We start from the raw sequence: 16885 nt of genomic DNA on the forward strand, positions 1-16885 counted from the left end.
TCGGGGCTTTGAAAAGTTATAGTCCGATTTCGACAATTTTTTCACAAGTTATGCTACGGATCATATATAGTATTTGTGTAAAGTTTTATTTCGCTATCTTCATTGGTTCCTTATGTATATCTTATAAAGTGAAGGAACAATTTGGAATTCAAAATTGAGTTACATGGGAAGTTTTCGTGGTTGTGAACCAATTTTATCCATTTTCCACACGTGTCATCAGGGTCTCAAGAAAATATTAAATACCGAATTTTAAATCGGTCGAGTAGTTCCTGAGATATAGTTTTTGACCTATAAGTGGGCGATGACACGCCCATTTTCAATTTTGTAAAAAAATCTGAGTGCAGCTTCCTTCTGCCATTTCTTATGTAAAATTTAGTGTTTCTGACGTTTTTCGTTAGTGAGATAATATACTTTTAGTAATTTTCAACCTAATCTTTGTATGGGAGGTGGGCGTGGTTATTATCCGATTTCAACTATTTTCATAGTGTATGGTGTAGTACGTAAGAGAACTGACCGCAGGAAGTTTGGTTTATAAAGCTTCATTAGTTTTCGAGATATATAGGAAAGACCGATTTAGGGGCGGGGCCACGCCCACTTTCACAAAAAAATTACATCCAAATACGGCCCATACTAGGACGAACCTTTGTATCAAATTTTACTTTTATAACTTTATTTATGGCTTAGTTATGACACTTTATGTGTCTTCGGTTTTCGCCATTTTGTGGGCGTGGCAGTGGTCCATTTTCGAAAGCAACCCTCTCACAGTCTCAAGGAACATGTGTTCCAAGTTTCATTAAGATATCTCAATTTTTACTCAAGTTATCGCTTGCTCGGACAGACGGACGGACGGACAGACATCCGGATTTCAACACCACTCGTCATCCTGATCATTTATATATATATAACCCCCATATCTAACACTTTTATTTCTTGGTGACACAAACAACCGTTATGTTAACAAAACTATAATACTCTCTTAGCAACTTTTGTTGCGAGAGTGTAAAAAAAACGATTTAGTCATTCGTCCACATTGATGTTGTCCCTTCTAAATAGTCCTCATTCGATATAATGTACTTTGTGTTCCTATTGAAACACTTCTCAAACTCGATTTTTGGGATAACTCAGCGATTTCTCATATTCTAGTGAAACGACCGCTATTTAAGATTCTCTTTATTTCTAGAAAAGTAAAAAATCACACGGAGTCATGTTTGGCGAATATGGACATTAACTGCTGGATATTCCTGTTATATAATAGATACTGTTCCATGACCCCGTCAGCAATAAAAATTGTGTTTTTCAGATAATGTTTGAAGACAAAAAGGGTTTTTGGATAGACTAAACTAATAATGTCATCAGTCATAGGACGTATTGTAGGTTTCGAAAACATCTGGGATATATTTGTAGAAAATCCATTATTCTGAGTTACTCTTTCTTGAGACACAAAGCTAATGGCTTTCCAATTCGGCCAAACGATCAAGATGGATCTCTGCTACCTAAACCAGCATATGAGCTCATTGCACTTCCTAGAATACTTATGAAACCATTTCTTTCAAAGCAAAGACCCTACCACACTTCTGCCTTAACTTTTCCAACTATATTTATTTAACTTTCTAATTATTTCTCCACCAACTGCCAACATCCCTAAAGGGTTTGCTGCCACGAAATATGATAAGTCACCGCAAAACTTCGAGGAAAATTCACAGCAAATAAATAATTTAATGATAGCAAAATTGTTTTTGTGTTAGTTTTGGTATTATACCATGAATGATATATGAGCGACCGTTGTGAGAGCGTCAGCTGCGCCAGCAGTTAGGTGCTTCCGCCAAAAACTTAAGCGCAAAAATCAAGAAATTCAGGGTGTTGAAAAATAAAACGCAGACAGGCAAGGCTGACACCGCGCAGCTGCTGCCAGAGCAAAAGAGCACAGCCACAAAAAGGATAATTTCTTAACAGCTGCTAACGAGCAACCGAAAGGATGCGCCGCAAAGTGTTTCAAGAATTTTAACACTTAACGGAATATGCAAAAGAAAGCACAAGCACACAAACACACACACACAAGGAGTGTGGCAAACTTGTTTATAGATTAAAATTTAATGAGAAATTAATTAAAAGCAAACAAATCAGCGATGAAATAAGAAAATTGTGTTAAATAATATTGGCAGGAAAGAGTAGGAGCTTTTTAATATTGCTGGACCCTCTTTTTTTATTTTATAAAATATAACTGAAATTTAAAAAAGAGCTCGCTTAATTTATGATTTTTACTACGTTGATTTATTAATTAATTAGGTCCACACGTTCTACGCAATCTCCTGAGACGCGAGTTCAATGTCAGCCTTATAAAATGTCACTCATACGCCCCAACCAATCAACCGCACATCCTGCAAATCAACAGATTTCCACATGAGTTCATATTGACATAGAGTCGTGCATGCATTTGCATAATGCGCTTAAACCACACTAGTATTTTCCATTATTTTAATTAACAAAACTACACACAGGCTAATTTAAATAAACACATTGATGTACTCAACACTCAAATAATTGTGTGTACACAACACCAAGTTGTTTATCGAAGCAAAATATGAATTGCGCCAATGCACTTTTGAGAAATTTTGTCAATATTTATTCAAATGTTAACACATTGTATGAGTCTTCGTAGGCACTTGTATAGCATGTTTTATTGAAAAGGTAAATAAAAGCTGTACAATTCATATTCAATTGAACTGAATGTCTTGCAAGACATCGACAGTTGTGTAGTTATATTTTCATTAAATAGAAATTAAGTGAAAATAATTTAAATTTGTGAGTGTAAATATATGCATTAAATATTGTGCAATAATTAACAAAAGATTTAATTAACATTATAGAGAAGTACGATTCTTCTTCATATATGCTTAAATTTAGTGGTAGTAATGCACTTAATTACTTGTAAAGGGTATATTGAAGTATATAATTTATAAATGTTAAAGTAAATAACATTTGTTATGAATTCCATATTTAATTGGAAATAAGATACAAGTTAGGCAGTCAAAAAGGTTGTAGATAAAGCAAAAGATAAATTAAGTGTATGAAAGGTGAGGTTTAATAGTTGTTTCTGCAGCAGCCAGGGGTCTTAATAAAATTGAATAATTAACAAAATTTTATATGTGCAACTTCCGCCATAATCGATAGTTGTGATTATTTTCCTATACAGAGCCTTACATTCACTTATATGGGGTGTTATAGTATCTTCTTCTTTTACTTCTTGGTAGCGTCTGCAGTAATTATTGTAAGGTATTCTCAGTCTGCTCCCAATCATACAATGACATCTTAACCCACCTAGGAATATCACCATGTCCTGTAACCCATTGCAGGTTTATCGTGAAATATGTATCAAGCATTATTTTCGATGGGATTCTAAGAGACTTTAGTTATATTAAAGCCGCTTGACTATCTGTAAATATAAATATATTTCTGGTCGTTAGCACAATTGCATTAATCTCCACCTGGAAGACACTGCAGCGATCTGGTAGGCGGAAAGCGTTTCTGGTGTCTAATTTTTCTGAAAAGGCACCACCTCTCACTCGTTTGTCTAGTTTGGATCCATCTGTATAGATTTTTATGCCTAAATCTTGGACCACCTTACCTTTATCCGACTCCTCTCTAGAAGGGAAGGCTATTTTTAGAGACGAATTTTGATTCACTTCTAAAAACTGATTAGTAGGCAAGATTATCTCAGTCTAAGTGCCGAATTCGCCGTCTGTTACTTACATAATAGATCTATAGGCAGTAAATACATAATAACATCTAGTGCCTGACTTGGCCTGGTTCTAAGAGTACCTGATAGTAGCCTTAACGCTACTGTATATGTTAAAAAATAAATAATTAGAGCCAAAGTTTCATACGTTTTTATACTCTCGCAACAAAAGTTGCTAAAGAGAGTATTATAGTTTTGTTCACATAACGGTTGTTTGTAACACCTAAAACCAAAAGAGTTAGATATAGAGTCATATATACCAAAGTGATTAGGGTGACGAGTAGATTTGAAATCCGGATGTCTGTCCGTCCGTCCGTCTGTCCATCTGTGCAAGCTGTAACTTGAGTAAAAATTAAGATATCTTGATGAAACTTGGAACACATGTTGCTTGGGACCGTGAGAGGGTTGCTTTAGAAAATGGGCAAAATCGGTCCACTGTCACGCCCACAAAATGGCGAAAACCAAAAACACATTAAGTGTCATAACTAAGCCATAAATAAAGTTATAACAGTAAAATTTGGAATAAGGGATCGCACTAGGAAGGGGCATATTTGGATGTAATTTTTTTGGGGAAGTGGGCGTGGCACCGCCCCCTACTAAGTTTTTTGTACATATCTCGCAAACCAATAGAGCTATATAAACCAAACTTTCTGCAGTCGTTTTTTTTAGCCACTTCCTAAGTCCAAAAATAAAAGAAATCGGATAATAACCACGCCCACCTCCCATACAAAGCTTAGGTTGAAAATTACTAAAAGTGGGTTAACTGACTAACGAAAAACGTCAGAAACACTAAATTTCACTCAGATTTGCATTCATATTTTTTTACAAAATGGAAAATGGGCGTGGCGTCGCCCACTTATGGGTCAAAAACCATATCTCAGGAACTACTCGACCGATTCGAATGAAATTCCGTATATAATATTTTCTTGACACCCTGATAACACGGACAAAAAATAGGCGAAATCGGTTCACAACCACTACTACTTTCCTTATAACTCAATTTTGAAATCCATCTTATTCCTTCACTTTATAATGTAAACATAAGGATATGAAGATAACGGAGTAAAACTTTATACAATTAGTGCATATCATCTCTGGCTTCACTTGTGAAAAAATTGTCGAAAACGGACCATAACTTTTCAAGGCCCCAGATATCGAACATGTAGAACTCAGCGCCTAAGTATAAATTTTAACCGAAAATATGGGTAAATCTCTCAGATATCTCAATTTAATTCAGAGGAAATTGTTTTCTTCTAATAGTGTGTCTCTGTTCCAAAAATTATTAAAATCGAGTCATAACATTTCCATATACCTCATTGTAGGTTTTTCAAAAGTATCTTCTCCTAGCTCCCATATACCTAATTATAGGTTTTTCAGAAATACGGTGAGCTTTATTCCGCATATATGTATTGGTTAAATTTCTTCAATAAATTGCGAGAGTATAAAATGTTCGGTTGCAACCGAACTTAGCCTTTCCTTACTTGTTTTTTATTATATTTCACATTACTTCTGCGCATTTATTTATTGTTCAGGAAAAATAACTGTTAATAATATTTAATTAAATGCAATATGAAATTCTTCACGAATGAGCCTAATTGTAGGAAAGAATATAAATTGAAGTTTCTTAAAATTAATATAATTCTATTAATTCTATAATAGATTTATAATATCTTTGAGGTCAAGAGTAATAAAACTTTCTTTCATAATCAAAATATTTTTCAAAACAAAAGTGTTTTTCAGAGATAACACTAATTGTTTTTTTAATTTTTTATGGGTTTTAATTTCACTTTATTTTAAATTTTTTACTCAAAACTTTATGCAATAAAATTGCGGTGGCAAACACGTCATTTAATTTTATTATTTGAACCCTTTTCTCTTCTGCTTTTCACCTTTCCATCACAACCTCTGCTTGTACGGCATACACATGCACACATGTCTACACGAAAAGTGACTACTCGTAAATGTCGCAACTTTTTAACCGCATTTTAACTACAAGTACAACAAATTTTCACACTTGTTCCACCTTTTTATGAGTCAAGTAGCGCTTCACATTGTTAGGGGCGCCTTTGTTGTAGCAGAAATGCATTTTTAATGTTACACTAAGTCAACAAAAAAACGAGCGCTCAACAAACAAACTAGTTACACACACACTTTCAAAACTACAACGTTACTTTTACATTCGCTTTTAATTTTGCGTTTTTACAACTTTGACGTCTGTCATTGCTGTCAGTCGTAAGCGGTGTACGCGACGTGCCTTAACATATTCATTACTTAAGAACACACTTAAAAATGCATGGAAATTGAGCATTTTTCGCTTTTCACCTATTTCCACTTGTTCTCTTTACACACTTTTGTCTTTCGTCATTTTCCACACAAATACCCAGGCGCACGTTGCATTTTAAGAGACTTTCTTTGATGTTGCAGCACGCATTATGCAAATAAATATTTATGCATCATTTTGCGTTGCCACACTGGCTACAAGGACAAGCTAAAAATAAAAATTTATTTGTCCACATAAATTTGCGCATAAATGGCCTTTCAATCCTGGTGAATCACTGGCCTCTTTTTTTCTTTGCATCGCCAATTCGCGCTTGCAACGTTCTTTTCCGTCGCTGTCCTTGGTGGCAGTAAATACGAGTCCAATTTTCCACTTCCACCTTCGCGCAGTTAACCTGTTTATGTGGCATGTACATGAATATGCGTCCACGTAAAAAAGTGCTTAGAATACCCACTCGTTTAGTGCAAACATCAAACTAAACCTCTCAAATTGTCATGCTTGTACACTTTTCTTTCACGTTAAGCAAGCGCTTGTACCGTTAGCAGCGCATAACCACTAACAGTAAAGGCGCAGTTTCAGTATCGCTATCATTTTAAGCGTTTTGCCGTGACTGTCAACTTTTTTTCCAACCATTCCCCTACTAATGGCCTTTTTATGCGAATGCAAAATCTTAAAAGCTCAGAGTTGCATAGCTTTTTCTTCAACTTCAATTGAAAATCACGATAAACTAGATTTAGTGGTGATTTGTGGTGCCTCAATGGCGAATGTCTTAATTTCAGTCAAGTATTCTATGCTTCTGTTGTTATTGTTGCAGATACTGATTATTCCCCTTTTTCTGAATTTATCTTTTGATATACTGCGCTCTTTTCGAAAAAGTTTGTACACGGTCTGACGGACTTTTTTGTCTCTTGTTTTAGCATGGTCTTTTCTGACCTCGTAGTCCCAAGTACATATGTTAGGTTAGGTTAGTAAGCAGATCTCTGTATATGCAGGAAGATCTCACTTTTAAGGTTTTGAGCATTGTCTTTTGTGATACCAAAAAACTCTTACTAGATCAGGAAGTCCCTTATGATTTGGCAAAGGGCTTGGAACCTGACTAATCTCTCTTCTTGAGTCTGTTAATATGTCAATTCTACCCAATTGGTTATGTGAGCCGCAGATGAAGATTTCAACCTCAGTCTACCAAAATCTGGACATTGGAGGAGGAAATGCCTAGATGATTTCAACTCACCTTCTTCCAAACAGCTTTGGCAACTTGCATCTGCCAGGATCCCTAATCTCAAGTACTTATTCACGATCACATTTTTTTCGTTTAACACATTTGTTTCGAAAGTGGTTAAAACCAATATCTCGCATGGAGATTTTTATGTTGGGGATATTACATAAAATCTCTCTACAGCCTGATCAGAATATAAAGCATAGACATCTAGAGCTTTTTTATTGGCTAAGCCCACCATTATTGTTTTACATAAATTAAAGCGTTGAGTATTAGGCCTAAATTCAGATAAATATTTTTATCATTTTCCAACAAATAGTTTTCTGTGCAGAAAAGTTCCTGCTGTTGATATTCTGAAGTCCTCCGGTGTTCTAAAATAATGAATATCTCCCACAGAAAGCACCGCATCACATATTTAGAAAAATCTTATAAATATCTGGAATCCAATATACGCAAATAATCATTATTCACGATCTCCGAAATCGTGACCAAAGTTAACTTGAAGAAGACCGCACAGGCCTATGAGATATTCATAACCTGTCCAGAGGATGTTTTCTTTTAGACATATTGCCCTCGAATTCTTCAAGAGATGGTACTGCTCTCCCACATAATCATAGGAAGTAAAATCGAAATGTTTTAATCGTTATACCGCAGAAGACTCATGTATTAACACAAAATAATTCCCAACTAAACTTTTATTGCACTGATGACTTCCCTATAAGATCTGCTGTTCATAAGCCAATTATTTATATTAAAAAGTGGCATTCTTAAGCAGTCTTAATCAGATATGAAAACAATTTCGCACTTCCAATTCAATTTCTTCAATTTCCATTAACATCTACATCACAAGTAACCACCACTCCAAGTTAAAATGTCGCATTTATTCAAATTTATTTAAAATTTACATATATTACTTAAAGAAGGCGAGTTTAAAGGCATTTAGCCGCCACCGACACCTCTTTCCTCGGCATGGCCACGACTTCAAGTTGCGCAGCGTTACCTGGCCACGCAATGCCATACTTTCAATATTTTCAATTTCCTTACTTCCTTGCATGCACGAGCTATTTACTTGTAGGACGCAGACACGAAGCAGGGCGAAGGAAGGTGGTTGGGCGGTTACGTACGTGTAGCTTTAAGTCGTGTGGGCAGCTCGTTTCCAACTCGTTGCCTGATTGTGCAATTTGCGGAAGTAAGCGAATGCAAAGTGTGCCAATAGCCTCGAGGGTATTCAGATGTGCAAAATTCATTTTCTTTTCATGCATATACGTTATTCATTAAAGATAAGAAAAAAGAGCACGCCCGGATAAGGTGTCGAGAAAAGCGTATTGAGGGAAATACTTTAAATTTTTCATATACATTGGACGTACTGAGTACCAAGCAGTCTTTTCTATATATACAAAGGCGTTTGTATGAATGTTATGCTAATAAAATTAAGTACTTATAGCCACGGGCACACACTTAAGCAATTTCAAATCACAACCCAACAAAAACACTAATCAGTACCTTTATTAATAAATTCCATGCTTTTTCTCCCTCTTTTTCTCTTTTTTTCAGGAAATTTTCCATGAACACGCCACACACTTGCGCATCCTCCGCGAACATCATGATACCGGCGCGCTCGCCTCGAGTCGCGTACCCGGCCGCTTGCGCCAGAATCTGCTGGCCAATTTCCGCAACGGCAGTCGCCATGCGCCCTACTTCATTTATGGGCCACACGGCAGCGGAAAGAGCGCGCTCATGGTGAACTTGTACCAACAGTGCCGCGATTGGTTCAATTCGACGCGCGTCTATCGTGTCATGCGCTTCGCCGCCGCCTCACCGCGTTCCGCCTACAATCTGGAGTTGCTGCGCGTTATTTGTCAACAAATCTCCATTATTTACGACATACCCGAGGGTTATCTACCCAAAGATGCCTCCTTCGATCCGGTGTACATCAACAGCTGGTTCCAGAATTTGCTGCGTCGCATTGAGGACATGAATAATGATATATTCTTCATATTCATCGATGACTTGCATTTACTGAATCCACTCGATTGTGATGTGGTCGCGGCATTATCCTGGTTGCCCACCTCCTTGCCGTGGAATGTGCAGCTTATTTGTTCCACAACCACGCCCATCGAACAGTTGCGCTTCACGCCCATACAACGTGATCGCTTCAAATCTGCGGAGTTTCTTTTCGATTTGACTACGGAGGAGAATCGCACGGAATTGCATAAGCCGTTGGCGCTGGCGGCCGGCTTGCCAGATGTCAGCTTTACAGACTTCGTAGCGCACGAGTTCGATCGTTTGGAGGTGACTTATGGCAGACGATGTGTGTCGCGCTTGGCGGGCTACATCACATGCTCGGAGTTTGGCTTGTCGGAAACGGAGTTGTTGGAGTTGTTGATGCCTACTGAGGATCCGGAAATGTTCGTAGATACAGATAGAGGCAATTTCAACTTTTCCTCATTCAAGCAGATACACAATGATATGAGTGAGTATGCGATTTGTGTGTCATAAACTCAAAACAAAACTTTTCTATTGCTGCCTGACTTCCATAGCAATGATTTATATCCACTTCATTTCCAAACCAAAAACAACTCACAGTTTAACTCAACAATATTATTTGCTGCCATTTCAGAGTTTCTACTGCGCGATAAAATAATGTCCGGCAAAGTGCTGTTGCAGTGGCGCCACAGCTATTGCGCCGAGCTGTCGAGAAAACGCTACATGGATGCGCAGAGCACACGTGCCATGCATATAGCCATCGCGAATATATTCTTTCAACAAGAGAATGAGGAGAATGATGCCAGCACCAGTGAGAATGCGTCAGGTGAAAGTGACAAACACTCAGGTGAATTGCAAATACAGTTATTTTATTATTTTATTTGCATTACAAATGCAGACAGAAGTGTGGTTACTCATACGCCATGGCGCACTATTACTTTTATTACATAGTTAAGCAAATTATTTGTGTGAAAAATAAAAGGTGCAGAATTTTCCACATTAAAAAAAAAATATTGTGCAATATAATTTATTATTTTTTTAATATATTTCTGTGGAATTTGCATTATTTTTATTTTTTATATATAAATCTTACGTTTTTATGCCTTTGTTTTTCTCCCTTACAGTAATCAGTCAAAAGGAGAAGGAGAGCATATCTGCTTCGGAACGCAAATCATCATCACATCACAATGATGACACATCCACCTTTTATAATCCCATCGCCGCCGATGTCTCGTACAGCATGCGTCATGTGGAGGAGAGTTGGCATCATTTGATGCGCTCCGATGATATTGCGAAATTCAAACAAATTGCTGTTTGTAATTTCGATTTTCTACTGGCAGCGGTGAGTCTGAACATATTTGAATGGATATTGTTTAATATTAATATATGTAGAGTGGAAAGAAAATTATTTATAAATTATTAAAAGACTACTAGAGGACTTAAGGGGTAGTCAGGATTTTCAAAAAATAATTTTTTTTTTGCATTTTCGTTAGGTGTAATATCTGAAAAATATTCTCTGAAAATTTGAAGTTGAGCCGATAATGACTTTTCGAGTTATTCGACAAATAACAATGAGAGCTCGGGCAAACCAAAACGCTAGTGTGAAACTCGATAACCGCTCAATAGATTTTAATGAAACTCATACAGCTTTTAGAATACATAATAAGCTCAGGCCTGATCGAAGGATTATTGATTTTTTCTCGAGGCCGCCATTTTGTTAATTTTTGAAAAAAAAGCTTCGATCAGGCCCAGGATTATCTATTTATAAAACTATTTTTTTATCCGATTGAATCTCCAAGGACTTATGATTGTCACCGCAAGGACCTTTTCTGAAACTGGGTCAACACAGACAGCTATAACTTTGGAAATTATAATTTATTTTTTTTTTCAAATTTTCGTGACTTTAAGTCAAAACATTGTATAATAATGCCATATTATTACTTTTGTAAAATAACATGATTTAATAGCAAAAAAAAATACTGAAAATTCTCCTTTTTTCGTGTCTCTGACTATCCCTAATCCCTTAAGTGAATTAAAATCCTTATTAAATTAAGAAAAAATTTTGTTCAATACGTATTCATCTTCACCTTAAACCTGTCGTGACCACTACTTTTCAATTAGCTTAATAAATTTCAGCACAAAAATTCTCCAAAAGAATACAAAAAAAAGTTAAATCTTTCTCAATTAACCTTTAAATGTTGGGATTGCACAATTTTCTAGTTACACCACTTACATTTCACAATTCACTACAAAACCGGTGAAACCTTCATTTAATTACGTATGCAAAGTTTGCATTTTTAATTAAAACTATGGCTACCAAGTCGGAAGGACGGGCACTGCAAATAAGCAACATTTCTACTGCCACAGCTGCGAGGCATATCGGCGCTCATTCGCCGCTTCATATTTAATTTAGCGAAATGCATCCAGCAAGGCTTTATCTAGGGTTTCCTCGACACGTTTTAGCGCGCCAATTGAAATGCCTGGCAGCCGTTTGGACACAGTTTGTAGTATAAGCAACGCTCAGCGCCGCCACCTACGACCCACATTCATCATCCGCCACCATCGTCTACTATTATTTTAACTTTGCTTTGGTACTGCACCCTGTCGGCTTCCTGCTTGCTGGCATTGCTTTTGTTTTAAATTTTACGTGCCGTATTTACTTAGTCTGCCGCTTTGCCCTTCAGCTGCCGCTGTTTGTGCAACCCAAATTGCAGAGCATGGAAATTAAGCTAACAAAAGTTTTTTCATACTCGACAAAACAGTGTCATTCGAGTTGCAATTTCTACTATTACATTTTAGTTTGCAAGTTTTTAAGCTTTCTTGTTTTCATTTTCCCCACTGCTATTCGCATCTTCGTCGATTTCTTAGAAAAGCAAAACGAAGGAGCTGCTCTTGCTGGCGGCAGCAAAAATTTTGAGATTGCTGCGCTGGCTCAGCTGCACAAGTTGCTTGCGTTATTGTCTGTAGAAGCGCTCAAGACTAAGACTTCTCAGAAGAAAGGATAATCTTTGTGTGCCTGTGAGTTGCTGTTTGCTGCTGTAGGCAGCAAGTTGCACGAATTGTTTTTGTCGCATATATAAAATGTGTCCAATTCAATCTTTTAGCGCTGTTTAAATTATATTCTTGGATTTTCACTGAGTTTGTTTAGTAATTGTTTGCTTTTGTAAATTGTGATTGCTGCCCTTGTCAGGCGTACAATGTTGCCATTTAATTGTTAATTGCCTTGATTGTTCTAAATGGCAAGTATATTTGATTTACAACTACAAAGGTTGCTTAATTGTAGCCCCGAAATTACTTTTATGTTGCATAATTGTGAAATAACAATTGCAAACTCTAGCAAGGGAACACTCATAAGAAAATTATATTGGCCTCAATTTGAGAGAGGTGTGGTTAGAGTTCTATAAATGTCTACAATTGCCTTCGAAACGTGCTTCTGAACATTCAAAAGTTCAAATGATGATCGCCATGATGATAAATAAGTATTTCGAATCTGGAGTTAGAGGTTAGATTAGGTTCAAAAGCTGGCCCGCGAGATAGATATCGTGATGGATCCCACTTGGACAACCAAAGGCGCCGATCCATTGATATATAAAAAGACTGATGATTATGGATCGACAAGCTCGCTTAATTCGCCAAAGGTATAGCTGCCGAGGTCCTTCAACTTCAGTCTTGCGAACGCTGCATAGTGGAGGAGGAAATGACTTGCTGTTTCCACCTCGCCTCGCCATGGTATATGGAGGCAGTTTGCATCCGGCAGGATTCCTAGCCTCATTGCATGTGTGCCTATTCCGCAGTCTTCAGTAAGTACTCCGGCAGTATTGCAGCATCGTGAACCTTTTTAAGTGCAAGTAGTTTCGCCGACCTGTTACCTTCCACTATGAGTTAGAAAGATCTCGCACCCGAAAAGGTTCTGATTGTTACCCAGCGTTTACCAAGTTCGCAAGAAGTCCAGGTGTCCAGTGCTAGACCACAAGAGGACAACGGAGTCCCGACTCGTTCCCAGCTTGATGAAATAGACCGACAGGTACCCCTTCTGATAGTAGACATGTTTAGAAACTCTTGCAATTTTGAACACTTTCATACTTGGAATCCTCACGATCAAAGGGGTTCAGAATAAAATCTTTCTTCCATACATATTTTTAGTGCTTTGTTCACGAAAATAATGTGGTACAATTGTGGAGGTTCTCAGCAGTTCTATTAACGCCTATATCTCTAACGAACGACTTCAAAAATCGAATTCCCCACAATCTCCATTTACTAATTAATCAATTAGTATATATAAATTCCTCCACAAGATACTGCACACAATAATTATTTGACATGATAAAGGTTTTTTGATAAATATGAGCATAATAAGGAAATTTGATATTATTCTGATACAAATTTGCTCCTACAACTAACATATTCAACTTTCTTCTACCGAAAACAGCTTTATTTTACCGACAACAACAAACAACTTTATTTCATAGAAACAATATTTTAAATATTCTTGGGTATATCTCTCAATTACACAGGTACAAACTGTCTCCATCAGCTATCTGCGTTGCCTCATCGAGCATGTGCGCTGCTATCTACTGGATCGCGATATCGAACTCATCTATTATACAATACGCAAGTCGAGCGATGTGCTCACACGTGATCCCATGCAGCTTGGCTCACAGGTATGCTTCTGCGAAAAAAAAGAAATGTTTAAAAATAAAAATAAAAGCAGACATACAAAATGCATTATTAATGCGGCATTCTCTTTATCCCATCCCTGCTGCGACAGCTCATCTCTTGGCTGCGGCCAATCAGCGAGCATGACGAGAACGACAACTCACTGCTCAGCATAACGGTACGCTCGGCTACAGCCTGGTGTGATGGCTACACGGTGCCACTGCTGGTGCCACTCACCGGCTGGCTGCCGGCCACTTTGCCCTCACAAATACGCGTCATGACGGTGACCGGCACCGGACAGGTGCGTGACGTCTGCGTCTCACCCACCAAGCAACATCTCATATTGGCAACCAAGTCGGGCGATGTGCAACTCTGGCACATAATGAGTAACTCGTTGGAGCACATCTTTAAAGGTTAGCACTCAATTTCTCATGTACAACGCACAGGTGCTTAATGACACGCTACTCGTGTGCACGGGCACTTGTGTTCTACGCCATTTTCTCATTAATAACGGGTGATTTTTTTGAGGTTAGGATTTTCATGCATTAGTATTTGACAGATCACGTGGGATTTCAGACATGGTGTCAAAGAGAAAGATGCTCAGTATGCTTTGACATTTCATCATGAATAGACTTACTAACGAGCAACGCTTGCAAATCATTGAATTTTATTACCAAAATCAGTGTTCGGTTCGAAATGTGAAATCCGCTTTTTTATCGACAAATTTTGTTCAGCGATGAGGCTCATTTCTGGTTGAATGGCTACGTAAATAAGCAAAATTGCCGCATTTGGGGTGAAGAGCAACCAGAAGCCGTTCAAGAACTGCCCATGCATCCCGAAAAATGCACTGTTTGGTGTGGTTTGTACGCTGGTGGAATCATTGGACCGTATTTTTTCAAAGATGCTGTTGGACGCAACGTTACGGTGAATGGCGATCGCTATCGTTCGATGCTAACAAACTTTTTGTTGCCAAAAATGGAAGAACTGAACTTGGTTGACATGTGGTTTCAACAAGATGGCGCTACATGCCACACAGCTCGCGATTCTATGGCCATTTTGAGGGAAAACTTCGGAGAACAATTCATCTCAAGAAATGGACCCGTAAGTTGGCCACCAAGATCATGCGATTTAACGCCTTTAGACTATTTTTTGTGGGGCTACGTCAAGTCTAAAGTCTACAGAAATAAGCCAGCAACTATTCCAGCTTTGGAAGACAACATTTCCGAAGAAATTCGGGCTATTCCGGCCGAAATGCTCGAAAAAGTTGCCCAAAATTGGACTTTCCGAATGGACCACCTAAGACGCAGCCGCGGTCAACATTTAAATGAAATTATCTTCAAAAAGTAAATGTCATGAACCAATCTAACGTTTCAAATAAAGAACCGATGAGATTTTGCAAATTTTATGCGTTTTTTTTTTTAAAAAGTTATCAAGCTCTTAAAAAATCACCCTTTATCACCAAATTATTATGGCTATTATCATTTAATTACCATTGATGGCGTTGATTTTCAGCCAATCTTTTCGATTGTTTTCCTCGTAACCGTATTTGCTACGTTTCATTACTTTACTTTTCATATCTCTCTCCACCGTCATAGGTCACACCGCCGCAGTCACGTGTCTCTTAGTTGCACAACAATCCGATATCCTGCTGACTGGCTCCGAGGACAACACGGTGCTGGTGTGGAACGTGACAACGCGTGTGCTGAAGGCTCATATTAAGTAAGTGCATTCAAACCAACGCCGCTCAATCCAATTGACCTGCGTATTATACACCAGCACTTTTATACAATGCTATACAATTTCTTCTCACAGTTACGCTGAGATTTAATTGTGTGCGGCTGTTGTGGACGTGTTTGTTGTTGCTTTTTTATTGAATTACACTTCTCTTTTTCCACTCATTACTGGCCATTACTTTATTTGTTGCTTTAAACGATTACTTTTTTCTTCTTCGTCTCACAGATCTCATGGTGGCATTGTGACCTGCGTCGCAGCTGGCGTCAATAGCACTTTGGCCATTAGTGGCAGCGAGGATTCGACGATTGCAATTTCCGATATACACAGCGGAAAATTGGTGAGTAGAATTGTAATTGATACTATTTTAGCAAGTGCGATGAGACCGGAAAGTAAAATATTCATGATACATATAACAGTTTTGGAAAAGTCAAATTTAAGAAGGCTGAGAAAATATTATAACCTATATGCAGTTTAAAGTCCCATATAATGGTTTACAATGTGTTTTTAAAAAGTTACGGATTTTTTTAAATTTCGCGAGTTTGGAGATTCCAATTGTTAACATTTTAGCCGAAGCTAAAGTTAGACTTGTTATTGTGAGCTTGGCGATTTTCATTCGTTAAAAGCTCTCACTTCGTTATTTGTTCGTGAATTCTTGGTCAAAAACAATACTGCAAGAATACACAATATATTCATCAGACATGACTCCCTGTGTTTATTTCTTATTTTCAAAATTAAAGAGAACCTTAACGGGCAGTCGTCTTGAGCAGAGTTTCAACGGTTCAAAAGAGCGCTCGCACAAATATAGCTTATCGAATGGGAACTACTTTCAAGCGATAACCTTAATGTAAAGTAATTAATAAATATTTGTTCCCAAAAACTAAAATTCCCGTTATTTTTTGAACACACCTCATATAAATTTATTTTATATTTCAATCTGCATTATGTGATGTGATACTAAAATGTATACAATTCCATCAATATCTCTAGCTTTAGTCCCCTTGTGATTGCACATAATTTTCACTTTTCAAAATGTCTGACTCTTTGCATCAAATTGTGACGCATTCATTTCTCATTTATAAAATAATAATACCTCCAACTGTGCAACGTTGCAGCATGTGGACAGCACAGTTTACGTCCATCAAAGATAATGATTCACAACAAGTTGACCATCCGCTTGGACATCCGTCTCATGTCATATGCATCAAGCATTGCTACTTGCAAGCGTATGGTCATAAACCCAGCAAGAAATTTTTGATTAAACTATTAAATAATTTAAGTA

The 16885-nt window shown here is 37.5% G+C and overlaps 1 protein-coding gene across 12 annotated transcripts in view; it reads left to right on the top strand.

Moving 5' to 3' along the window:
• Nucleotides 1-16885, top strand: part of LOC105211683 (protein qui-1) — a 118946-nt gene that overhangs the window by 82809 nt on the left and 19252 nt on the right. For all 12 annotated transcript variants that reach the window (XR_008471641.1, XM_029039884.2, XM_029039882.2 and 9 more), the window contains 7 exons: nt 8785-9703; nt 9851-10063; nt 10341-10558; nt 13731-13877; nt 13985-14285; nt 15468-15591; nt 15832-15943. Coding sequence is in view for 11 of the 12 variants with exons in the window: in XM_029039884.2 (XP_028895717.1) it covers nt 8785-9703; nt 9851-10063; nt 10341-10558; nt 13731-13877; nt 13985-14285; nt 15468-15591; nt 15832-15943 (2034 nt within the window). In the remaining variant the exon portion in view is untranslated. The remainder of the gene's footprint in view (nt 1-8784; nt 9704-9850; nt 10064-10340; nt 10559-13730; nt 13878-13984; nt 14286-15467; nt 15592-15831; nt 15944-16885) is intronic.

The sequence above is a fragment of the Zeugodacus cucurbitae genome, chromosome 6 (genome assembly GCF_028554725.1).
Source record: "Zeugodacus cucurbitae isolate PBARC_wt_2022May chromosome 6, idZeuCucr1.2, whole genome shotgun sequence".
Lineage (NCBI taxonomy): Eukaryota > Metazoa > Arthropoda > Insecta > Diptera > Tephritidae > Zeugodacus > Zeugodacus cucurbitae.